General features: G+C 35.9%; 2 protein-coding genes across 9 annotated transcripts in view; one reads left to right on the top strand and one right to left on the bottom strand.

Annotated features, from left to right (window-relative positions):
- The window catches only part of LOC119076446, a 148,904-nt gene that overhangs the window by 112,178 nt on the left and 9,267 nt on the right, over positions 1 to 27,459 (top strand). For 6 of the 8 annotated variants that reach the window (XM_037183207.1, XM_037183211.1, XM_037183210.1 and 3 more), the window contains 5 exons: positions 25,387 to 25,639; positions 25,689 to 25,952; positions 26,032 to 26,143; positions 26,281 to 26,473; positions 26,546 to 26,664. In XM_037183207.1, coding sequence (XP_037039102.1) covers positions 25,387 to 25,639; positions 25,689 to 25,952; positions 26,032 to 26,143; positions 26,281 to 26,473; positions 26,546 to 26,664 — 941 coding nt within the window. The remainder of the gene's footprint in view (positions 1 to 25,386; positions 25,640 to 25,688; positions 25,953 to 26,031; positions 26,144 to 26,280; positions 26,474 to 26,545; positions 26,665 to 27,459) is intronic. The other 2 variants (XM_037183208.1, XM_037183214.1) reach the window with 1 other exon arrangement.
- LOC119076448 (sulfotransferase 1C4-like) lies at positions 3,859 to 6,928 on the bottom strand. Its single transcript, XM_037183215.1, has 4 exons — positions 6,553 to 6,928; positions 4,830 to 4,968; positions 4,662 to 4,776; positions 3,859 to 4,599 (listed from the first exon to the last, which is right to left on the bottom strand). The coding sequence occupies exons 1-4, from the start codon at positions 6,749 to 6,751 to the stop codon at positions 4,078 to 4,080; spliced, it is 975 nt and encodes a 324-aa protein (XP_037039110.1). The 5' UTR covers positions 6,752 to 6,928; the 3' UTR covers positions 3,859 to 4,077.

Below are 27,459 nucleotides of genomic sequence, written 5' to 3' on the forward strand. Positions count from 1 at the left end.
TTTTGTTTCAAATATTCATTTGAAATTCTCTGAATTTTCTTCTGCTTTTCTGCATTAAACTTATAACTTTGACCTTCGTCAAATGAGTGAGCAAATTTTCTTTTTGTCTATCGATTTTTCGGAATGGTTACTTCATCTTTAAACAATTTGTATATCAATCATCCGAAAGTTTCTCATTTCTTTCTTTTCTTACTTTCATAATATTTCTGTTAGTCACTCACATTCCAAGCAATGTAATTTTCGGAACGCTGTAATAGCGTAGCCGTATAATTATTTACCTTTGGGACAATTGTTTTTTTTTCGTCCGTTAGTGCTTTCAGTGATATTAAAACAGCCGTTCGAATCGAATAAACGGAATGACGAACATTTTATTTTTCGTACCATAAATGTATAGCTCAAGGTAGCGTCTTGTGTGACATTAAGATCCTAGCTAAGAAAACTCGAAAAAATTACAAGCGCCAATCAGTTGTGATGGAATCTTTTATGCAGAAAGATAAATTCTGAACTTTGCATCTACAACTTTGCTTCCGCAACTTTGATATTACGAATTAAGAAAATCAATAATTCCTCTAGTGTGTGAACTGTGAACAGTCCGAACTTCTTATGCAATCTCTGTATAAATATCATTTACGGATACAAGTTACATTCAATCAAATATTTACTTCGGTAAACATCCAATCAATCAAACAATGTTATTATTTTAATCGACGATCAATCATTCAATCATATTGGAAATATTACATTAATTTGTGAGTGCACGCAATCGTCGCACTCGTGTAAATTCAACGTGCCAAATAAAAATACAATTTTCTGCTCCAATTATCGACGAATTTTTGATTTTTTTTATTTTCTCATCCAATTACTTGGCTTTTTACGATAAAACGAAATAACTTCAATATAAATGCGTGCCAGGAAATGGTGGCTGAGTGGAAATTTTGCGATTTTGTAAAATACTTTCAATATGGAACCAGAGGTCTTTTTTACACTGATGGAAGTGATTTTATCGAAAAATAGTAAATTTGACGCCTTTGACCCTACGACGATTGTGACACCAAATTCTTTAGTACAAACAATATTGTTCGAAGCGTCGAATAGTATATTGTTCATCGTGTTGCACAAAGTCAATTTTTGTATGAAAATCTATCAGTTATCGGTAATTGTGAAGTCCACCTTGATGTCTCCTTCGAAGAGGAATCGCATAAAAAATTGAAAAACCCGACAGATTTCGTACCTGATTTCCGATCAATACAATCCGATACAATGTTGGTTCTATTCACGCCGTAAGTGTGCCTAAAATTTGAGATTTAAGTGAACGATTCGATGAAAAAGTGAGCAGAAAAATAAATTTCAACGCTTCATTGTATGAAAATGACGCTACGTTAGAAAAAGACCTCCGCACTTTCCATTTTGAATTTCGACCGCACTTACGGCGTGATGTTCAGAATGTATGACATTTTTATGTTGGTAACACGATATGAAGTGAATACAATACATACAACAAATGAAAACCGCAAAAGTAAACGATGAAAGCTTTGTTTCGTGCATCAAAAGTTCGATTGGTGAAAGTTCCCGCGTCTGATTTTCAACCCGATTTCCAATTGAAGGTGTGCCTAAAATTTGAATTTCAAGTGAACGAATCGATGAAAAAGTGAACCGAAAAATACATTTCAACGCTTTCTTATATGAAAATGACGCTACGTTAGAAAGACTTGCGTGAGAGAGATTTTGAATTTCGACCGCACTTACGACGTGAATTAATGCTAAGTTTTGTATTTTTACATGCTTATGCACTTTAAGTCAACAACAACGTTTTTCCTGAACAACGTGGAAGATAAGCACGAAGTCGCAGCATTTCGACACTAGTTAAGAAAAATAACTTACTTAAGAGTGATATCGCCAAAACGAACGCTGCGCATCTCTGCTTTACAATAAACCTATATTCGTAATTCGTAGCAAGCAATTGAGTTTCTGTTCATTTTGTGAAGTAAAAGAAATGAGGTTTTCCACCTACTACGAAGTAGGACGAAAGCAAACTTTTTAAGACCAGTGATCGCTCGGTTCAGGACAATTTCGAGCTGAACATGTAATTTTGATTTAGTTTATTTCATTCCCATCGCTCCAGCCTGTTTGAAGACCAAAAACAAGTTGAAAACACTGAAAAATATGGGTCTCCTGGAGCGACACTTTACTTCAACTAACTTTACGGCTTGCAACAGAATTTATCTGGGGTTTTTTATATGTGGAATGAAAGAGGGTAAGTCCAGCTACAACACCCTATAGCCAGTTCCGCGGATAAATTCTGTTGCAAGCCAGTAGGACTGTCCAAACATTGACCATATTTTGAGTCATAAGTCTAGAACCGGTGGCGGCCCATACCGATGATTATACCCTTTATGAAGGTCTGCGAAAGGCCTATATTCCTACAAATTTTCAACTTTTAGAAACATTTCTATCTTGAGCTATCACAAAAAAACTGTTTTCACCACCCCTTGACATGCTATGACTTTTCACGTGTTCACTCCGAAAATGGGAAATTAACAGAAAAACTAAAAGATCCCTATTTCTTAGAATTGAAAGACGATTCAAACGAGCTATAGCTTGCCTGGATCGCCGAACCATTGTTTTCAAATTGGTTCAAGTTTTGGCGATATCACTCTTAATTACTTGTAAGTTTGTTGTTTTGGTTTTAGTGATTACTTCACTCGCCTCCGACTCGTTTCGCAAAACTCACACATGTCACACCAGCAGCAAACTTATAAACAAGGACGCAATATACTATTTACCTATTTACCTAAGAAAGTCAAGTGTCTCTGATTTTTAAGAGGCACCGGTACTTTGCCGAAAAGCATACATTAGGGCGATTTTTAAATACTGGATTTTAGTTTACTTTTGATGATATCTTTCCACCAGAATCCTTTTTGAAAAATGTACGACCGCAATTCCGACCACGAATGTGTTAGCTTTCAACAGAAAATAGATTTGGTTGCAGCAATTTGACCAGCTCTGAGAACAATGAGCAGTTTATGAAAATTTCATTAAACTGCTCACTTTTCTCAGAGCTGGTCAAACGACTACAACCAAAACTATTTTCTGTTGAAAGCTAACACATTCGTGGTCGGAATTGCGGTCGCACATTTTTCAAAAAGGATTCTGATGAAAAGATATTAACAAAAATGAAATACGAAACACGCAAATGTAGGCTACAATTTTAGCTAAGTGCCGGTGCCTCTTAATTGTCGTTGGAAATTTTCAAAGTCAATTTCGACCTGTAGCCCTGGCACTTCCTCCAGTTTCCTTCGGAGTTTTTTGTTTCTCATATTTTATGACGGACACAACCAAAGTATATAAACACTGAAGGTACCTTCAGTGTTTATTTACTTTTTGACACAACCCCATGAACAGTTTAGGCAAAATGTTCTCCTGCTCGCAAACGGTTTTTTCTGAACAAAAGCTAAACGAAGCGTTTCCACCGCGTTGGTCCAATTATCGTAAGTTTTTAATCTGTCTAGGACAGCTGTTTTGAAACCAAAGGAAATTGCCAAAGAGAACCGTCCAAGACACAACTATTTCTGGTTTGGGCTTTGATAATAATTTCGAATAGAGCAATATCAGCACTGAATTCCGTTTGTGGCATTATTTTGAGAACTAAATAAAATTGAGAATTATTTTCAAAGACATAGTTATAAAGGAAAAGGATTCCATTATGGAAAAGTGCTGCAATTTCATTGTTTTTCACAGTTCAAAGGACGAAGAAATTTTAATAACAATTTAGAACTACTAAGCTCGAATATTGAAAGGTTTTTCATCTATTTTCAGTCATCTGCCTTTCTGCCTTTTTAAAACTAAAACTGGACTGGGTTATTCAACACTAAAGGATTTTATATTATCTCTGAATATTCTAACTTTGTTCGTATTATAATTGAATTCATGCAATTGTGCCAAGCAAACAATTTGCCAACAAATATTTTGTGTGAGTTCGTATAGTGTACTGAATGTCATATACCAAAAAATAAACTGTCGATTCGGTAGCCCCCATTCCGTACAAATCGAGAACGGAATGATGGTTCCGTGGTTGATTTATTCGTACTCAAATTCCAAATTCGTATCGCTCGAATGCTGATCAATCCATTCATCGAATCGTTCGGACATTTCGCGTGTCATATAATTCTTCCAATCGCCGATCTGCCCTTTCCGGATAAATTTCGCTGAATGTGTGTCGTCCACCTCGCCATTCGGATTGTAAATCGGCTCCAAATTGACCGCCTGATTACGTTGCATTTTATCGAAATTCAAATGGTCACACATCCGGGACACCTCTTCGGCGTTCAGTTTGTCGCTGACGCCGAGAAAATCGGCACACCGATAGATGGTGTTGCTCAAGTCTCTCTTCATGTCTTCGTATTTGAGGAACAGAATGTTCGGATCGTTTCGTCGGTTCCAAAACGGCAGCATATGCGGCCATATCGAACCGCAGACGGCCTTGTTATTTAGAAATAGATTGCAAAATTCCTCAAACGTTCCGACCACTTTGTGTATCAGTGACATGTAGTGATAGAATGACACGCATGTGTCTTTCGGATTGCGAGCGATGTAAATGATCTTAAAATGGATTCAATTCACTCGATTCAAGTATCTGCAAAGTGTTGTGTTCAAAAACGTACCTTCGGTTTGACCGTTGCCAAACTTTTCGGTAGAAGTTGCCAAGGTAAGTGAGATTTTATGAAACGAGGACTAGGCAAACTGTGAGCCAATTGGACCGAATTTCCGATGTTGCTCCTGTAACAAAATTTTGAGAAACGTATGTAACCGGATTGCGGTCCATTATTTACGTGATCCAAGAATTGTAGTCGTCTTGGAAGTATGCGCTTAACTCCAACAAAGGTGCTCGAAGTTGTTGTAAATGCTTTGCGCCCTCATAGTTCAAATCATTCGCTAGCAGCCAAATCATCTCTTGAGCCCACGTCGAACCTGGGAAATACACATTGCTTTACAACTCTAGGGATTTATTCAACACGGATTTTGCCCTAAAAGAGTTTTTAGTTCCCCCAATCTAACCTGCCATCAACTCTGTTACTAACGTCTAATTTAAGAAACGGCATGCCAGAAACAATGTCCGTAAAGTAGTGTTCTGACCTTTTTTGGATACGCACGTGGTGCATACGAAATGCTTAAACTTAAATGTCTCCTTCAAAGGATCATCATTTGCTTCCAATGAGTTACGGCTATTTCAAACTTTTCAACGCAGAATATATTCTAAGCAAAACGTTGTATTACGGTATGCCTCTAATTGCCTCATTGTGGCATCTGCTGAAAAATTGACCTGCCCAGTAGCTGCTAGAACTATATGTTCGCTCACAATTTTAATCAATAGAATGTCTTAAAACAGTGTAAAGTCGAAGAGGTCGGACCGCCATTTTGTAATTGTTTTATGGGTTGTATGTTTTGAAGTTAAGAGTAACTTTTAAAAAAATCGGTTCATTCTGTAGGCATACAAAAGAACAATTTTTTGCTTAGAATCATGCTTTGCATCGATTAAAAATAACTTGTGTGGATGTTGGAACCTAATTGACTCACAAATTAAAGCTTTCAACGAATTACCAGAACCATTTCAGCAAGTTTTCGTTCTCAATGGTTCCTTAGGTCAGAAAAAAACCAGCGTACAACCTGGAAATAACCTTAACTGAGCTGACCTAATCTAAATTCAGAGACAATGAGATCAGGTGCAGGTTAAGTTTATTCATGTTGCCCTGATTTCAGGCAAGATCTGAACTGTTCCGATTACTTTTATTAATGGATGAAATTTGCATTTCTGTATAAACTGTGGAAGATCTGCGTACGACCTTCTTTGTGATTCTTCATATTTTACTGAGACACAAGAGGACTTCCATGAAAAAAGTATTTAAACAAATATTGCATTGCCACCCACCCTTAACTAACGTGCTTTCAGCATTTTGAACTGATCTGACTCAGCAAAATAATGATAAATTTAATGACGGTAATGTACGTTAACATTACAGTGAAACAGAACTCCTCCTGCTGTTTAGAGAATTTATGGAAAATATTTTTTTTTGTGGAAAAAGAAAATCTTTATTGCAATGCACACGTAGGGTAAAAGCACCAAAAACTAGCACCTGCTTTAGTACAAGCCCTATATCGTCTTTTCTGTTGGTTGTTGGTTGGCGAACAAAAAAAAGAGACAATAGAAGGCTCGTATTAAAGTGAAGGCTGGTATTTAGTACTTTTACCCTATACAACGTCTTATGTAAAAGCTTTTTCTTCATAAACTCAACTTATGAAATGCTGAAAACATATTTTGCTTTCTCCATATTTTTATTTATGACAAAAATCCCGACAGCAATAACTGACTCAGTGTTAAAAAGGTCAAGGTGTACGATATAAAACTTAAAGGTCGGATGGTGTAAAATTTTACCAATTTTGCATTTGCATTGCTCACTAAAAAAATAATCAATTTTCCTCCGTATCCTTGTTTATCACTCCGACCATGCATCCACAATATAAAATAGAACACAACATGTTTGCCCTGTTTATTACCTGTACGAGGATATGAAATCATCCATATGTCGTCGTGTCGCACATCGAAATTCAACACCTGATCACCAATATCCCGATATATCCGCGGCATAACAACATTTCCCGGATTCACTTCAATGAAATTATTGTTGGTCTTATTGTAAAATGAATCTAATCGATCGGCAATCGAATCATCCAGCAGTTCGTAGCACAATTTCATTTTGATTTTCGGAAATCGGTTTTTACTTTCGGTTATCAAATTGAATCGGTTTCGATGGGCAAATATGTGTATCCGAACGCCGAGAGATATTCTTCAAAGACGTTAAACTTTGCACTGAAACATTTTGCTCGAATGCATTTGTTATATCCGAGTGCAGCTTACCGTGCCGTTATTTAGAGAGAAGAAGAAACATTTATACCTGGAATATCTTGTTTATGCCATCGACTTTGATGCTGGTGGTGCTCGTTCTTCAATGTAAATTGTATCATAGAACGTATCGTTCAAATGCACACCATTCAATAAATGCACATAACGTATGAAACTTGAAACATGTTTGCAGTTTTGTTGTTGTTTAACTTTGTGTGTGTACACTTATATCCACTGCATGCACTTGAAACGAGTTAAAACTATACGGAGAAAGTGCTCGTAACTAATTCGATGTTTGAACAGTAAAGTGATAAAGATATTTATCGTGTATTAAAATGTGCAATTTAATTTCTTCTGCACCGAACAATTTAGACGGCAGTGATGATTTCCCACTCATATGTTTGCCAAACAGATTTTACTGGTAAACATTTATTTAAATGAGGATGTTTGGTGTATAGAGACGCTATATATTTACACGGTTGTTGCACCTATTGAGCTTACAGCCAAGCGATGACGGAGAGAATGTCTTTGGCATATCTGTCGCTGTGTAACGTAATTAAATGAAGTGGTTTTTCGTTATTTAATAGAAAACTATTATGAGTTGAACTTTGGATTACTGTCGCCTTTATTAGTTAAGAATTTTCAGCTAAAGAGAAAGGTATCTGATGGTCGCTATATGCATTATAAATGTTGTATGCTGGCTGGTATAATACGAAATGTTTATTACATTTTTCACGCAATTATTTTAATGAAAATTTATTGGTGAAACGTATTATTCGAACTATCGTTCATTAGAGATGGTATTAGGTTCGTTTATCTTAACAAGTACAAATAGCCCAAATAGGTGATTGTCACTGGGTATTTCATGTGTCTATAGTACAAAACTAACATATATCGTCCGCTGGAAAAGTCTCGGGACTGTCTCTGTATTCTCTTTATTCTTAGGTGTTCTTCACGTACCCGAATTTCCGTTGACATTTCTGGCTAGTTACTGGTTCAATTTTGTTCAGTTTGCTCGGGCTATGGGTTTTAAAAATGTAATTCCAATGGTCCGTTACGATAGCGTACGTTAAGAATTGTCAATCAAGAAATTTCTCTCTCTCATTCTGGTTTCAAATTTTACTATTATATTTGTGTCGGAATTTGCAGTAATTTGCGATTTCTATTATGGCCCTTCGTTGGTGCAGGGCCGTGACGCAAGTCACTAAAAAATTTGAAAAAAAAAATCCGTTGGATTGATGAACTTTTTGACTTTTCATCTTCGTTCCTACTACTCCCCTACTTATTTTATTCGTTCATACGAGGTAAACGAGCTATCACATAAGCTTAAGATTTGGTCGAGACAATAGATTTCCAAACTTGGAAGTTTGTATGAAGAAATGGATTTTCATACAGTTTGAAATAGATGAATTTTGTTACTTTGTTCGGATTTGGCTGAAATTTTTAGGGGACCTATGTCAAGGACGTAGTTCTAAGAAACTAATTTGAAGGAATTTTCATAAAAGCTTATAACTTCGGAGCTATGAGCGTTTTAAGGTCGAGCTATGTCAGCCATAATTCGGAAAATATGGCAGATAGAAAGTTCGTTTAAAAGACAAATTTATAGAATTTCACATTCTAGAAAGTTCTATTTAAAGACAAAGTGGTAGAGTTTTAAATTCTAGCCGACATGTGATTCAGGGTTTTTCAAAAAAGTCATTGATTTTATTGCGTTATATCCTCGGTTAAAACAAATTATCAAAAAAAAATCTTCTTACAAAAGAATTGATATCGCCCAAAACCACTAAGAGTGGTGTGACGCAAGTCCCTTTATTCACTTACAAAAGAACTGATGTCGGCAGGGGTGACTCTTACATAAAGTATCACAAATGGCAGACAATGAGGAAATTCTAGACAGCTGATTGAAAAATTTATTATTAATAAAAACCACAGACTGGCGTGCGCTCGCACACAAAAGTTTTATTGACAAAAAATAGACCCAAAAAATTTTAGAAAGAAAATTATATCAAAAAAAAAATTTGCGTCAAAAGTGGCAGACGTTGAGGAAACTACTGTAAGGAACATTGTTAAAATAGGGAAAAATATGTTCTGAAAGAATTGAATTCAAATGGAGGAAAGCTGCATATTTATCTGCCTCACATCATCTTCATAACTTTGATCTCTTTCACCATTTTAACAACCCAAATATTTTATAAATTGGGGATAGGAATGCATACTGTATTCATTCACATCTTGGATGTTCCTATCCTTCACTATGGACCCAAATTCTTGGTGCACTTGGCCCATGTACGTCGACAGTTCCGCATTGCTAATGAATGGAGCAGTATTTCTTATATTGGCATTTACTTGGTCAAGCCACTTGAACGATTTCTTTTCTTTGTTGTCTGCCATTGCCTTATTAAATTTCTTTGTAGCTTTGATCCAATTCTCCACCGCGACCCTGCCTCTAGGATCGTTTACATAGTCAAAACAATTTACCGCTATATCTACCCATGCCAATGCGGAGTCTAGAAATTGTTAGGAGGTAATTTGACTGCCTGAAAATTACTGTATGTGGCTTGGTATACTTTTAATGTAATTTTGATTTTTATCTAAGAGTTTACCACCGCCCTTATGCGGAAAATGACAGGATTGTTTTTGAGTTTCAACAGGTTCACAAGATACTGTTACGAATAATCCCAGGAAAATTGCCACGCCAAATCTGTTCATTTTTAAACTCTGAAATAATTGACTGGAGTTAGACCTGTTGTACGTCTTTTTATTCCACACGAATTTCGTAGCACAACGCTCGTAGACTATGGTGAGTGTACGATGAGCTTGCAGTTGACTGAAGCTTCATGTTTCGCTACATCGGCTTAAGTACTCTATGTTCGATGATCAGAGACAACGATTGTAATATTTCGATTTTGTTAATTTGTAGTAATCTAAATAAATTACCATATCAAACGACACAATTTTTTGTTGCTGTAAAAAGTTTTATCAGCACATTACTTTGTAAATTTATTTTATTTATTTTTATTATTTTTTATTTATTTAAAGTAGAACAAATATCAGTTTTTAAAGGTTATTTAGCGTCAGCGACTTTATGAGAGTAGCGAACCATCGTTGTCATTCGTTTTTTTTTTAAGATTTTAAATCGGACCCATCGAAGTTGAGCACAATCAGTCGAGTGGATCCAGAGTTAGGGTCGGACAACTATGACAACTATGAAAATCAGGCGATTTTGTTTAAACGTGACTTCTGAACGACGCGACGCCTCGAAGTATGCAAAAACTCTCCAAGTAAAGTTAGGGTTTAATTGTATCGCCTAAATGTAGGCTAGACACGTGTATAAATACATTGTATTTGGAATACTTCATAAGAATCATTCAGTGCAGCCTCCAAAATCTTTTACTTCACCAGTTTGAACATACATTTTGCTATAAAAATACATCAAGCTCGTACCTTGGATGGATTGATTTTCGTTGTAGTTAACAACTGACTAATCGTTTCTAAAATATTAACACATTGGGAAGCTAGTCTAATTTAGATACAGTTGGCGACTCTGAAATAAGTTACTCATTTCGGTTCTCTTATTTTTGAGCTGGTATACTCATACAAACAAAACGTCTTTTACGTTCTTTTATACAGTTTTATCATTTAAGCAAATTATATGCACTTGTATGTATGAGTTAACCATAACCAGCTGTAAAACGGCTGAACCGAAATGAGTAACTTATTAAATTGTCGCCGACTGTAGTTTTTCGAAAATGTTTTAATTTTTAGCAGTCATCCCTTCCACGGAATTCACCTTTTAGACACTTCTAATGTAGAAACCGTAAATCGTCTTTACATTTACTATATCGATCCAACATCAAATACAGGTGAACATAATTAAGGCCATCTACTGGAAAACTCATTTTCCCAAACACAAAATTGAATGATTTTTAGTTCGAGTGTTATAATTATACCTTGTCCACTCAAATATTTGCTGTTGTACATTGTTTACTGTTAGTCCCCCGGGTTTTATGCATTCGCACGAAATAGTCAATCAAATCTTTTTTCTTTCTACATACACCATGAATGAATATCACCGGCGATAAAGTTATTAAACAATGTTCATTTAGGCATATAATTCGTATCGCACATTTAATGCTGTTACCCAACAGCCCCGTCCCGTTCCCGAACCAAACACGTTTATTATTATTTCATATTGTGCTTGCGTTTGAAAAGCGACATGTAAATGTACACCGTGTATACACTGTACACCGATGGTAATAAACCGACTCTCTCATCAATTATTGTGAAGAGTAAATTGGAACGGTTAATTTCGTTTTAATTAATAAAATTGTGGTTTTAATGATAATGACGAGAGGGAAACATAGATAGGCAGATGGATATGTAGAGAATGATTGAGTTTAGGTGATTTATCCACCACCACCACCTTTGGCGAAAATGTAAATCGTTTTGCCCAGTTGTTTCAAGTTTCAATCGACGGTCGAAATTATATTCTGCTGTATTTGATTTGGCTAAATCCAACGTGTGCGGTTTAATTATGTTTACGAATTGCATGTTAGAATGGATGAGAAAAAAAAGTGAATGCGGTCTGGTAGTCTGGATAAATTGAGGCAGGTTTCCATGTATCCTTTGCATGTTTGTTTAATTGACTGGAAATTTATTTATGGACTGAATTGTGACTGATGCCAGGGAAATTGTGAGAATTGAGATCAGTCGAATAGGTCAGTTACATCAAATGCCTTTGAAACATTAATGCACTTGCATTGTGACAGACTGCGAACTTTTATATTTATTATACAGTGGACGTCAGTGAAATTCAGGCATGAAATTACTTCAGCTGTTTTTCAGCTCTGATCTACTATCACAAAGTGTTTATACTTTTTTATACTGGTGAAGTAGTTACGCCGTGGTTAGTATGGTAAATTCGTAAGTTGATGTACCAGCATTTTCGTTTTAAATGAGCTGAAAATCAGGTGAATTAAATTCGTGTCTAAATTTCACTGACGTCCACTGTAAAGTGCGTGGAAAGTTTTCTCAGAGAAAAACATTGATGAGAAAAACTTTTCAAATTTATCGGCTGTTCACTAAAATTCCTTTATTTTTATCCAAAAATTGACTGCTCTTGTAGTCCATTTATTTCTGTCATGCATTATCGATACGATGCGTGTTACTGACGTTCCAGTGTGGTGTTTTATTATTCAACATAACACACATGGGTACAACGCGCCAATCACTCGGTGAAACTTTTATCGAATTGACTGTCAATTTCAATGCTTTTTTGTTGTTGCATATAACTAGAAAATTTATTAACGCTCGACAATAGGACCATACAAATTTACATATTTTTTGCCATGACTTCAATTTCGATATAGTCGAAAACATACAACCATTCTTACTACATATGCGTTCTGTCTGTCATGTCCCATTATTGAACAAAAATGTCAGGACTTTTTTTTGTCCATTTTTGTTATACCCGAATGTCTGAAGCATACCAATTTCGGGGAATTAAGTTTATCTACCAGCTCTTTTAAAAGGATTGGTAGGAATGATAACTGAAAAGTGTAGCCATGTCCCAGTATTTTAGTGCAAAGGGATTGTTTTGATGAATTTTGTCAGATCATTTTCATTAATTAATTAATCCATTTCTTTAACTATTCGTGGTTTAGAATCATCGTTTCTTCACTTCCTAAACGCTTTCTAATGTTCCCGTTACAGAATATTACGAAACTTTTAGAAGAAATGGTGAGAACGTCGACTGCTTGTCATTTCTTCAGGAACTCGCCGTTTCTTCAGAAAGACCTTCAGAATTTTCAGTGCAATTAACAATCTCAGCCCTTAAATTCATGCAAAAGTGAAACAAATGGTAAGAGAATACTTTCCAATCAAAGGGATTGGGTAGTGGCTCCTTCGGATGATAAGGAACATTCCTTCCGAAAAAGTGTCACTCTCGTCTTTTTCTGTTATCGACCCAATTGAGTTAGAATTTTATCTGATCTAAAGCAGTATGATGCAAGAAGAGGAAGTCATTTCTATAACAAAGATAAAACCTCATGTAATGTACTAAGCCAACCAATTATAATTTCAAAATTGCCTCAATTTCGAATCCAAAAGAAATAAGCAAATCTACGAATATTTAATCCAGTGCGTTCCAGGTGCTTTCGATACAGTAAGGCGAGACTGTTCTCCGACTACTTCATCTGATCTCAGTGAATCCGCTGAATTCGATAGAATCAATTTGTATCCATGCCCAAGTCGAGCAATTTCACGCACTTCTTTGGTGGACATTGTAAAAATATTGTCCAAAAACAAAAAATTCGTATACGTTCGGCCAGGATACGATTCAGTTAGCTTCAGTTTGGTCTTCGTAGCGACGTCTTTCGTTTTCGGATTGTGTTTTTTCGTGTTGTACGGTGAGTAACGGGATAACCTCAGTCTAGTTCTGATCTTTACTTTATTTTGTGTGGAACACTTCGTCTGACCTGAAACTAATGAACTTGAGCAACGGCGAAACTCACTGAATGTCTTATTCACCCATAAAACTTTGATTGATTTTGTTGATTGTTAATTTTGTTGTTGACAATGCGTTAAGAAGACAAATTCGGCAGGATTTTCCAGGCCTGCTAAAAGCTAACGTAAAATTAATTCCTAGATCATTTAGTCATAGAATTTTAATCGAGAGTTTGTGATGACCCAAAAATTACATCAGCTCTCAGCCTCTACGCCATCTCCCGAGCGTAACTCTATAATTTCTCTTCGCCTAAATGTTTGCTATGCCAAATAGTGGCATCTAACAGCTCAACTAACACTGAAACAAGTGAATTATGCACTTTATCGCCCGCAGTGTTAGCGGAAGTACGTGCTGGTCTCTGCAATTTTAGATTTGATAAGTCTCACATAAGTCAACTGGCGGATATGAAGTTACAATAACTTGAATTTAATACTAAAATAACTCAGTCTTACGATACAATTATGTTAAAACGAACCACATTTATGCATTACATTAGATTCGCTGACATTTTTAGATAATTTATCGAAGTTTTAAAATTAAAAAAGTTTTCAGCCCAGAAGAGCGTCGGATGAATTTTCATCTGCATATTGAATTTTAAATTTTTCATTTCATTATTGTAATTTCATGTTACTGTTTACAAATATCGTGTAATGCCAACGCACTTCAAGCATGAGTGGTACTCTAAATAGGGTACTGAAACTTGACAGTGTATCATACAACTATAGAACACTGTAAAAAACCATTTCATACAAAATAGTGCTCTATTAATTTGACAGTTGTCGACTATGATCACTTTTGCTTGAAGTGCGTTAATAATGCTCTAGAGACTAAGTTCTGAAAGCAGTGCCGTAATTAGGTAATTATAATCGAACGAAGGAGTATTATATGGAGAGCGCATTGTAGAGGCATATATTGTTGTTACAACGACTCAAATAATTCATTGAATTTCCTTTCACCAGTTCCGTAATTTTCATAAAAAATTTTATAAAACGTTTTTCCGGTTAAGGTGGGTCCGTTTGGAAATTTCTCATGTTAATTCTCTTGAAAAATCAATTAGAAGACAGATCCTCTCTAATTTCCCGCAGCTCCAGATAGATACAGAGAAAAATTAGTATACCAGTTATTAACCGCCACATCTGTACCATTTGGACCCGTAGTCTTATCAAATAGACTATGCAGCTGGCCCTGTTAAATTTCAAAAGTAATTGTAAAAGTGAAGTATAAAATTCAATGAGATTGAATAGCAAATGTTATCACATTCCGCTAAGCCTGGGCAAATTTGAGAAAGTCAACGTCGTCATTACTTATGATCAAACTTTTTTGATGGGAAATAAACGCGCAATGATGTTGTTATGTAACGCAAATATTTGATTTTCCTTCGTAGCAGTACTTCAGCAGCTTTCAGTTTTAATATTGAAAAGCACGTCAACTCTTTATTATTATGTATTCTTCTCGGCTTGTTTATACTCGGATGACATTACCGGTCTTATGAGTTCATTTTTTGTGATGTTTATTAAGTCGTACATTTTGCGGTAATGATTCATATCGTGAATTGAAAGGATTTTGCCTAGAAAAAGTGTACTGACAACGTTTCTGTTCACAGGTCGTGCTGTACCTTGAGCTTTAATAGTTATTTATTCACCAAGTGGACCAAGTACAAAATTTCAAAAAGAGCGAAGCGAGTGCCGTAATTAGCTAAAGTTGGAATTTCCAATGTTAATGTTAATAAATCAACAAAAGAAACTTAAGTGTCCATTCCACTCAACAAAAAGTACTCCGTGAGATAGCGAGCTGTCAATTAAACAAAAGAAAAATTGCAAAAAATCAATTTTGTCTCTCACACGGAGTACTTTTTTGGTAAGAGGAAACTAAGCATTAGTATTGGATGTTCAGGATCTTTATTTTGTCCAGGAGAGCTTTTCTTTTTTTTCTTAAGAAGAGAGATTAAGCATTTGGTCGAGAGAGAAAGGAATGTGCCATGTTATCAACACATTTGAGTGACTTTCTTACCCCAAAATTTTCTCAAAATTATTTATGTATCGAAGGAAACTCTACAAAAAACAAGATTTATACCTGAGGAAAAACATTTAGGACGGATACTACGGCATCGTACGGGTCCGTGTAGTCTCATGTTTATATTTCCTTTTCAATTATGTTGTAAAAAAAATGAAATTTCAAATTATATTGGACTGAAAGGGTATATATGGTTGTAAAAAAAAAACTTTTCTTTTTCTTCCCTTCGAATCTCCTGAGTGAGCGTTTCAACTTATTCTTCTTATTTTTTATTCACTTTTATGACATATTTCACACAATGTAACGTCGTATAATAGGAATAAAAATATCCTTAATCGGTGTATACTTCACAGCCAGATCTGTTTTGTGACAAGGGCAAAAGCGGAAAGAATCATTTCCATGTTTGTTATAACATTGAAAAAGATTATTACCATACTCGGTTTTATGAGCACTTTCGGAGCAATTTATTCGATAAAGTAGTTGAATGAAACAAACTTGCGAGGAGAGAATGTGCACAAACATTGGATTGGATGGAATAAGTGAACAAAGCGGAAAATGAATTCATCTCTGGCTGGATTAGGGATGAGGTAATTGAAAATTTATTGAAAAACTTGTGAAAATTAGGCCAAACTTGTCTTTTGTTGGTAATTTGAAATCAAAACGAACTTCTACTAAAGTGAAGTACTAGATGCCACTATATCGTTCTAATCATTCTAATTATTGCATCATTAGGAACATCAAAATGGATTGTAGGTGCAGTGAATGTTCTGACGTCCCTGGGGCGATGTTATGTCATACGGCGATGCATAAAAATTTGTACGAAATGAATTGAGGAACTATATAAGGGTGGCTTGCATAATGCTTCCATCAGGCATGTATTAACTTTATTTGTCGGTTAATAAGCCCAGAAGGGATGGTTCTACCAAAGGGATAAGCTATACAAAATATTAAAATTTATAGTAGTCGACACGACCGACACCGACTGAAGGTTACAATTTTTTTTCTGATTTACGTTGTCAGAGACTGAGAGGCGGTTGATGCTAGCTAGTATCACCCTATTCACGACCTATTTACTTTAACTGTCTGTTACTTTGGTGAATGTGTTTTTCTTCCACCACACAGATTCGTGTTAATATTGCAACAGTCGTTGGTTTTGTTGGTGAAGCGGTGGAAAAAAGACTAATGTGTACATAGAACGAGAATACATAATTTCAACGTAAAACACGAACGAAAGAAAGACAAAAAAAATTGTTTACATTTTATGCCCATTTCTGTTGGCTGTAGGAAATACAGCAGGCTTGAATTTAAAATTGCTTGGTGTTATATCTTACAGTGAGCAGCGATGCGCAATTTTCGCCATTTCAATTTAATATCGAGGTTTTATACATATAATTGTCAAAGGATGTTAAATATACTCGTTTGTTAAATGTTTGCCATGCTTAGCCTCAATTTAATTAGTTGAGTTTTATCCGTTTCATCCTTCTTATATCTATGGTTTCATCATCAAATGTCGTAAAGTTCATCGAAATTACTTGGAATTGTGTCTGCTGGAAAATGGAAATTTTCCTCTCTTTTTTTCCGATGTAATTTCATTCATTAGACAATACGATTTTGTCAATTTGTTGAAAAAGAAGTTAAAAAAAAAAAATTGTCGAGTCGAACGAGAAGTGTCGATTCTTTATTATTTATATGGAACATGTTCAGTTCAATACCTTCGTCAACATACCAATCTGTACACCATGGTTTAATAAGTATTCCTGTAGGGATTAACCCTTTGAAATGTGTCTGATAAATTCTGCTAAATGTGCCATCTAAATTTAATTCTTTTTTTTATCTTACATCAGAGTACTAATAACATTGATTCGTTTGGATGGAAACTCTGTTACCGAGAATTTATATAAAATAGAATAAATGTAGGCAATTTAGTATTGCCAAAAGGGATACTAAGCCTCTGGAAATTTATCGAAAACAGTATAACTTACGGCGTTTTTCTTTGATGAATGAAATATCAGGTGTTCAACAGTTCAACTCATAGAATTTTTGATGAATTGATTTTAAGTATTGTCATAGCACTGCTTCTAGTATTAACACTAAATTAACAAACGTCAAATTTAGAGGCTAGAGGCCAGACTCTGAACTTGTATATTTTTAACTCATACGACGGAAACAAGTCATCTTAACAATGGAAACCTTCTCCATGATTACATCAGCCTCCGAATAATTTGCGTGTGAATGCTAGGATCAGTGCTATGGTATTCGGTATCGTATCTCACGTCGAAACATAATTTCTTTATAAAATCGTTTCAAAATCTGACAGAATGGCACAGCTACGTAACGTACTAACCAGCCACCAAAATGATGCGATTCTTGATTCGGACAAATTTCACATTGAATTCTTCATGCGACAACGTCCTACACATCGTTTAATTTAGGTATTTTTGGCTGCTATGTGTTAACACTGAATAGCTCTTATGATGAATTTGGGGACATATAGCATACATAGTAGGTGTTGGAACGCCGAATCCAAGTGAGATATTGTAACCAAAAAGGAGATCAAGTTTTTTGAGGAAAACTCTGCTAGTGAAAAATCAGGCAGAATCACGACAGTGAAACGGGCTAGACGCACAAAATAAGTGTTTCTTCTCAATCGTAAACCGCAAAGGCCATAAAGTAAAAGCTAGCTGGTAGCTAGCGGTGTTGAATATTCAACAGTAGGCGAGACATCAGTTAGGTGCCTAACTGTCCGCAGTCCAGGTATCTCAATCGGTAGAGCATAGGACTCATACCCAAGAGGTCCCGGGTTCGACTCCCGGTGCAAAAATGCTTGCCAGGTTTTATTCTAATCACTTGGTGATTAAGCACTCGCTATTAGTTATCTAATGGCTGTACGACCGTAACAAAGTCGCAAATTTCAAAGAAATCCAATATTCGATTTCTTCGCAACAATCACGCCATATTGACATAATGTCAATGACACAATTCACAATATACAATAGACTGTAGTATAAGCGCCATCTATGATCGACTAGTCGCTCATTGGGAAAATGCATGAGTTATTAGTGATGGTTGTGGTCTTCGCATACCACTCGTGGCTTAGAGAATTCACAACGTATGGGACGTTTACACGGTCGATTTGTGAACTATCTGAGTCCGAAGAGATATGATGAAAAAATCACAATTCATATGATCAAGTGACTTGTGCAATAGCACAACAGGCCCACTAGAGGCTTAGGTGCTGGGCTAACCCCCTTCCCATACAATCCAATCCAACTGTCCGCAGAAACTATACGCATAATTTGATGTGTGGTTCGGAAGTCATATAAAGCGGGAAATTCAGACTGGACGTTTTATTGGACGTAAAAGACTGTAAATACTCAAAACAAACAAAACAATAAAATTCGAGAGTTTAGGGTATTAATCTTTGACCTGGAAACCAGGCTCGTCTGGCCATATGATGAAATCGAGCAAGTCCGATTGCGCCTTTTGTTTTTATCCATTAAAATTCTTATATTGGCGTCTATCGCACCCAATTTTTGTCTTATAAACTTCTCATAAAAGAGGTACTATCTCGAAATTATGACTTCAGCTTTGCAAGGACACAACTTTTTTTTTGTAAATGTTAGACATTTTAAACACAATCGGACAGGACTCATATTACAAACAGAATTTCCGCTGTCACGATTGGATGACCTTCCTAATCTGTACTGGCATAAATAAATTCTATGGTAAAACTTTACCAAATTAAATTTTATGCATTGCAATATCAAATGTATACGAACGAGAATACATTGTTCCACATAGGAACTTTTCTCTTTTATTTCCAAGTTCTACCGTTAAAATACACTTAGTAACATAAACATAAATCACAATTCCCCAGCATCGTTAATAAGGTCAGACGGAAACTACATGCAATGCTGCCAAGTTAAGTGTTTTCTTATAGAAAAAGTTAAATAGAAAAACGACTCGTGTAATCAGTTTGACACAATCATCAGGACACAAACAAAAACATTTTGTAAACGGCAGAAAGTTCACAAAGTTGTTATTGTGAATTTGACGTGCTAAACTGTTAAATATGATGGTCCGTAAAAGCTATGTTTGACCATCTCCGCGTCAACACACATTGTTTCATTTCCAAGAAGAAGAAGAAGAAATTTTCCCTTCAACGAAAACACATTATACTGTAATTGTGCTATGTGTAGTGTCTTGGCCTGTTTAACTTTATGTTACAATTCGAAATATACACTACCCAACAACTCAATATCGAACTAGTGGTTCACTCGTCTGTTTTCCAGTAATCGAATGCTAGAATAAAATACGAAACGCCTGAATGTATGCTACAATTTTAGTCTCTTACGAGAAATGGACCTCTTGCAAATTTGTAGCCTACATTTAGGCGGAAAATATTCGTTTTTTGAACGCAAAACGCAAAAATGGATTGCATTTACAGAAAAAATTGATTTGTGGATGATAACTTATCCCACTCGGAGAAACCTTAGCAGATTGTGTAAATTTATGTAATCTGCACAGGACTCTCCAAGTGGGTTAAGTTATGGCTCATCAAAAAATGAATATTTTTCCGCCTAAATGTAGGCTACAAATTTGCAAAGGGTTTATTCCTCTTAACGTAAAGTTACAGTAGCAAAAATGGGTTCACTTACTTCAGTTGTCTGTGTAAATAGCTAGTCGCTGGTCATCGAGGTTGTCGATAACAAATGATAGTTTTTCCAAGGCCTTAAACAATCATCAGGTTGCGCAAATCGCTGATGCAGTAAAAAACATATTGTTCGTGCTACAGCTGCACATGCAATGCACAATAGCATTGATTAATGGCTTTTATGCGAGCAACATGTACACGGTGCCGACTCAATTTCACGATTTCTGAAGCATAACAAACGCAAACATAAAAACTTTTGAGTTTATTATCCCAGTGAAATGATAGCGGTCTGCCGTAATCTGGTTATATTTAACACCTTGAGTAGTTCCACTTGTCGCGTGAAATGGGAATCGTTGCAGTTGGGAGGGAAAATGGTATTGGATGTGTACATATTAGAAAAGTGAACCCTAGTTGACGCTGTGTCGTTTAGAAGTTGTCTGTTCTACCATTTAGCGAAGAGAGTAAAACTTTTTTATTATTCCAAGAAGTTTTATGCTCACATTTTAAAATTTATGAAATAGAACGTTAAATAATTTAACGTTAGCGCGCTCTTCTGGCATTTCGTCACACTTAATGGCAACACTAAAAAATGCATAAGTTCAGTGGAAACGATCTCTCCGCTCTTTTTATTTATTTTATTTAATGGAAAAGTTTTCCATGGAAGGAAAAAGTATTTTATTATGCGAAGCCTAAGAATGAATTATGTGAAAACATATTTTTTTCGTCGATCAATAAATACATATATATATACGGTCAACGAGATAACATTGTGATATGCATGGAGAAAAACGTTTCCATACATTGACTGAACTTTGGTATAAACACAATGTATGGTACTGTATTGTGCGACAGGACTTTGTTCGATAAAATATATTTATTCGACTTTTTGAATTTCAAATCCATTTTATCTTTTGTTGGATTTGGTGAAGTGCCTTTTAGTGGAATAATGTAAGCTGCGAAGCCCTGAAGCGTACTTTGTATGCATGGACCGAAATTTATTGTTTCCTCAACCTCAACTCAACGACACATTCTTCTCGTTTGCTTTCGAATGAAACTATGTAGCCACCGCCGGAACTATAAAAGTATTAAAAAGTTTTGTTGAGGACATTCTGTATCATAGATGGATTGAAAAGTTTTTTATTTTCCTTGCGAATGAGAGAGCTGTGCTGTTGCATTTCTTCGCTACAATTAATTTTTTACATTGACATCCAGGCAAGGACCGGTCACTATGAATTCGGGCGATACCCAAAATTCACTTTGCTCAAATTTTCAAATTGAAAAGTACAAATTAAACACTTTGTTATCCAACACCGTTTCGTTCATTTATTTTTCGCACCAGATGACTCCCATTTCACTTTGTAACTCCATTTTGACGGTAAAAATGTGACATACTAACAGACAAATATCGTGTACTTATAATACGTTCATTCACCCCACTTTACAAATATTTTTTAGACCCGTACGAAGTACTGGGGTCTTATAGGTTTACGCATACGTTTGTAACACGTCGAATTGAACTCCCTGAGTAAGGGGAAACCTATTGTGGTTGTCTAGAGATGCCAAATCCGCGAAAAAAAAAATGTCCGTCTGTCCGTCTGTCTGTCTGCACGATAACTTGAGTAAAACGCATCCGATTTTGAAAATTCTTTTTTTTTCCCGTTTGGTAATGTCAAAAGACAGGCTAAGTTCGAAGATGAGTGATTTTGGATCGACCCCTCCCGAGCTGTGGCCCAATAAGTGCTTTACGGTTTTTCGAAGATATCTCCGGACATTTAAACGTTAAACTTGTAAGTGATACGTCAAATAAAAGGTATTTACAATACCGATCGACAAAAAAAAGTTTATGGAAATCGGATGACCGACTCGTGAGTTAGACCCCTTGGTGTGGAACAGGCACAGGGCGGCAAGCAGTTTTTGCTTTTGAACACATTTCGTTCGTTTTAGCTTTATTAGATAGGTATTGACCGTACCAATCAGGGAAAAAAAAGTTTATGAAATTATGTTCTCCGGAGCGTGAGCTAGGTCTCTTGGAGTGAGCTCTTATCTGGCTACTCGGCCGGACAGTGAACGTGGAGTATTTTGTCAATATCTCGAGTAAATTTTGACCGAATTTCATGATTTTTTTTTGTTTGAAAGGTATTAACGAATGTAAAGCGTCGGTACTATTTTCGGTTTCCTAACAAAATGGCTGCCGGCGGCCATATTGGATTTTATTAAAAGTGATATAAAGTGGGAAAAATGATGCTTAGAGAGTTTCTGTTAACATGGAAATAATGTGTTAAGTGTGAGGGGTTTCAGGGATTCCATATATGGACATCTATATATACCTATATACAGCTATATTGAGCTATATACAGGCATATAGAGCTATATAATAGCATATTCCTCTGTGAAATGTTTATTTACAGTGAAATATAGGTAAATATAGCGGTATATAGCTGTTTAAATAGGAATTTATGAAATTTGACTTCGTACGGGGCTGTCTATATTGCCTCCGGCAATTTAATTGTATATGATAACAAGGCAAAGAGTGGATAATGTAAGTGATTTAAAAGGAAGAATAGAGCAGAGAAGAAAATGAAGTAAGAGAAATGAAGAATTTCACATTAAAGGCTTTTGATACGAATAGGTGTTTCGTACGGGTCGGCGTTAGCTATGTTTTTAGTATAAGTTATCAAACTCAATGAGTGTGTGATTCGCAAAATCGCGTGGAAACCAAGTTTCGGGTGAATTCGAGTGCAGCGTAAGTTCACTTCAGTGCAGCACTTAAAAGTTATCATATTCACCACATTTGATTCTATAGAATCAAAGCACTTCAAGCAAAAGTACTTCAAGTGACAACTTCCAAATAGAATATGATTTTGTATGAAAAATTCTTCCAGATTTTTTTACAGTGCAAAAATTTGTTTGATACACTGTCCCGTTTCCGTACTCTATTTAGACTACCGGTCATGCTTGAAGTGCGTTGATGGAACCCGTTAGCCACACAAAATATGATGCTGCACTGAAACTCACCCGAAATTTAGGTTCCGCATTTTTCGTGATCCTCTAAAGAGCAATTTTGTGCTGCTGAGATCGACAATTGTGCTACGATTTCCAATGCTTAAAAGATGCTCAAAATCGGATTCCAATGGAAATCGAAGAGCATTGTCGATCTCAGCAACGCCAAATCGTGGGCTTTGGGACTTACCTTCAGTGGTTTTATACATTGTTTTTACGTGCGAACAAATTCAAGGTAAATACTTTCTTGAAATTGACAACTCAATATTAAAACAATAAAATCTAAGTCAGCAATTTAGGGATAGAAATATTATCACTTTTGGATCTTCCATCTTCATAAAATGCGATTCACGTGAAAAATTTCATAAACGATCGACCCTGAGTTACCTGAATTTTGCCTAATCCAACGATCCATTGAGTCAAGCTGGTGGAATCACTCTTTGCCATTACAAAATCCTCGATCATTCGATTGCTAGTCATCTACTACATATCATCGTATTTCCGACAACAATCAGCTACTACACCACCCACTCCCAAATACCAAAGTCAGTATCCCTTTTTCGTTGGATTCACTGAAGCAATTTCGAGAGATTGTTCCCTGATTTGTTTTATCATAAACCTTTATTACCCTGTCCATAATACGCCTCTGTATCCTGTATAGAAAATCGTTCAAATTTAATGCAAATATTTTGCTGCTAAATTTATTTTCATGTTTAAAATGTTATTCAATGGTTCGGTATAATGGTCAGATGAAAGCTTTCGGAAACTCCAAATAAATCAAACATTCAGAATTTATCGACCATGTTATGTGATACGGCTGAGTAAATGAATATTTAATGTTATGTCCGGCCAAACAATGGATACCCGAATATCCTAATTGGCGTCTGCAATAATAATAATTATATTGCTGGATGTGAATTTAGTGGATAAGGGATAGATCGAGCGTGTTAAATAAATAAACAAAACACCAATTGTTGGTCCAACAAGTTCCATCAAAATGTTATAATTTCTATTACAGATATCGGCTAATTATTCCACAATAGAAAAACTCTCATGCCCAGTCCATCCATGTTATATATACACACACTGTTCTAACTCTCATTTCCTCTTGTTACATACATTAACCAAATCCTTTTACTCTGCATCCAATTATACGGACTATAGAATTTCGCTTTATACTGCCAAAAATCATATACTTTAATACAACAGCCAGCGCACCCCTATAATCCGAATGTAATCTGACTATTGTGTGTTTGTTGCAATTTTGTGGTGACGAAAATATGGAATAATGTTTGACTTTCTGTATAAATAAATAACCCCCCCCCCCAAGCATTCTGTTTCTATAGAACTGGATGGTAAAGCTTGGATTAGAGGATGTGCGCGTATTTTTTCCTCTACCTCACTCTCTCGTTTATCTTTGGAATTAATTTATTCGCCACACTATTGTGTATAACATTAACCTCGACTCCACCAGCAAGTGTTAATTTTACATTATATTCTGCTCTCTGTAATACATTGAGGGAACGGAACACGGATGCAAGATAATTTAATTATAAAATCTCTAAAAATGAGATTAAGTGAAGGCATTGTCAACGTTATATTACCTTATTACCGAGTGCAAATGTTTGCAATATAAGGTCCTATCCTATTCCCTATTCAGAATCTAACAAAACCTCAAAGACAGTACGCCAAAGTGACTTAATCATTTTGAAGTACTAGATTCATAGACTAGGAGCTTACATGAATATCAGTGCCTCATAAGACTACGATTTGAAATATAAAAACAAAATGTTTACGTCAAAAATTTGTTTTAAAATATTTAGGCATGCCCTAACCTAGATAGCCTTAAATAGCCATGGACACAACAGAATAAAAACAATTAATTTTCAAATTTTTGTCGTCATTCGGTATCAATTTCTTCATTTTGACCAATACTCTCTCTAGCAAATTTTTGGAATTTAATTTCTAATAATTCGTAAGTCTTAAAATGCTCGAGATTCCTGAAAATTCTTAAATTTTGAGAGTTTCTAAGAACTTGTTTCTTAAAAATTCTTAGAATTTTGAAAATTCCTCGAATTCTTCAGTTTTAGGAATTTTTTGGAATTTTGGAGATGTACAATAACTGTAGCCAAAGCAAATGATTTGTATCTCGATTATTGTGACAATATGGCATAGATTTCAAGCCTTTGGGGCCATGGGGGCTCAGTGCCTATTCACAAGTGTTCACAATGATGAACACTTCGAATTCATGGTGTTTGTTGTGTTGAGGGATATACCACATCGACAATCGCTAAACCTTAATTTCATCTCTTTCAGACGAATTCTGCGAAGAATATCCACACAATCTAATTCCAACGCCTGGCTACTGGATCGAATGTTCTCGCCAAAAGATCAATATGCCCAATCAGTTGTCACTGTGGGACGAAAGTGATTCGGACCACGAAGACAACGACAAATATGGGGCACGTGGTGGCGCTGGCATGATCGGTTCGGGCAATTCGGAAGCGCATCTGGAACGCGGTTGTAGTGACTTATATGAAGACGACGAAGATTCGGAGGCAGCGCCAAGGTACCGCAGCAGTAGTGCCAGACAAAGATAAATTATTTTCAATAAAAAGTTCTAGGAAAAAGAGCGCCATTGAAGAGCAATGGGAACAGCAGAATGGTTTCGAACTGACGTCGGTGGAGCAGGAGACGTACGAAAAATATTTCTATGGGACGGAGCATTGGAATTATTTTACAAATGACGAAGATCTAGGTCCTGTAATATTGTCAATAAAACAGGAAACACTCAACGGTAGAGATCAATTTCGTATATTAGTTAGGGCTATATCATATACCGTTCATGGACTGATACCGGCTTCATGCGTTTTTGCTGATAGGTAATGTTATAGAGATGTGGCACGACAACGGTTTGGACTGACTGATCAAACTCTCTTTTCTTTCAATTTATTTTCGCAGATACAATAGAGAAGAAGTAGTTAGGTCATTAGGTAAGGAAGTAAATTTAAATCCACCATTAACATTAGGACAATTACCTGATACACCCGAGGAACTGCTAAAATTAGATCAAGTAAGTTATCAACAACATCAGCCAAAATCACATTTTCAAATTGTTAAAATGTTTATCCCCTCGTAGCCGTAGAGTCCTACACTGAAATGGCAAGCCAATTTCCGTAGAATTTCATTGGATTTCGTTTTTCATTTTAGGTTTTTATAAAAAGCGAGTTGAAAGTTGGTGTAATTTATGTCAAAGAAAATCAATTTACCGAAGAGCAAATTCTAGACAATAACGACAATTCACCTCTGTTCGACGAGTTCCTTCAGCTATTAGGAGATAAATGTAGATTACGCGGTTTCGATAAATACAAAGGAGGCCTTGATACGGTTCATGATTTAACAGGTAAGGTGGAATGAGAGAAATAATTAAACGGAGATAGAGAATGGAATGTAAACAATTCTATCGTCTTTACAGGACTGTATTCCGTATACACAAATTGGCGCGGTATTGAGATCATGTTCCACGTATCAACACTATTGCCATACGAGAAACATGATCCACAAAAGCTTCAACGCAAGCGACACATCGGCAATGTAAGTAATTTGTGTTTCGGGTATAGACGTTGTGCATTTCGGTATACCATTGCTTTTGTTTGTTATCCGGGTTGGACCAGTTTCCTCGTTCCAATTCCACAATTTCCTTCGAACAAAAAATTTGCATTTGAGCACTGCAACGAATCCATTATATCCCATCACTACAATGTTATAATAGCCTGCAGGGAGACAGATAAAGTTTTGATTGGATTTCGTGGGATAATATCATTTACTGAACCAAATCTACCATATTTAGTTGGACGCCAGTGCCGGTTAGTCCATGTGCGCTGGGAGAATGAAGGGCGCTAAGAATGTAGGGCATTGCATTTTCCTTTTTTGAAAAATTACCGTAAAAGTTCCGGTAAAATTATTTTTGTGCTACGCTGGGTCCTGTCTGAGAAAATTATGAAACTGGTAATACGAGACAGTTAGCATGTTACAGTTGGTCCCGCAGTTTTTAATTGGTTTAAATAACTAGCGATCTCCTCTACATCGCAATGTTTTCCATGTTATTCAATCCGACAAAGAAAAATTGTTTCACCTCCGGTAAAATTTTTTTTCCATTTACATTATCTGCACTACAGTAAACTTTGTCCACAAGTTTAATTAATACGTTTATCTACGCGTCCAGAATCTCCGTTTATATTCATGGATATTAAGCGTACAGCTTACTGCAATTTCATGTATTTTGTTATCGAATGGGGTGTAAAATGATGGATTTAAGATATGACGAGATGCAATATCCGTCATGACTCAAAGGATTGAATGCGATGTAAACTCAACACATGATGATAA

Source organism: Bradysia coprophila, unplaced genomic scaffold, assembly GCF_014529535.1.
Source record: "Bradysia coprophila strain Holo2 unplaced genomic scaffold, BU_Bcop_v1 contig_232, whole genome shotgun sequence".
In the NCBI taxonomy this organism is placed as follows: Eukaryota; Metazoa; Arthropoda; class Insecta; order Diptera; family Sciaridae; genus Bradysia; species Bradysia coprophila.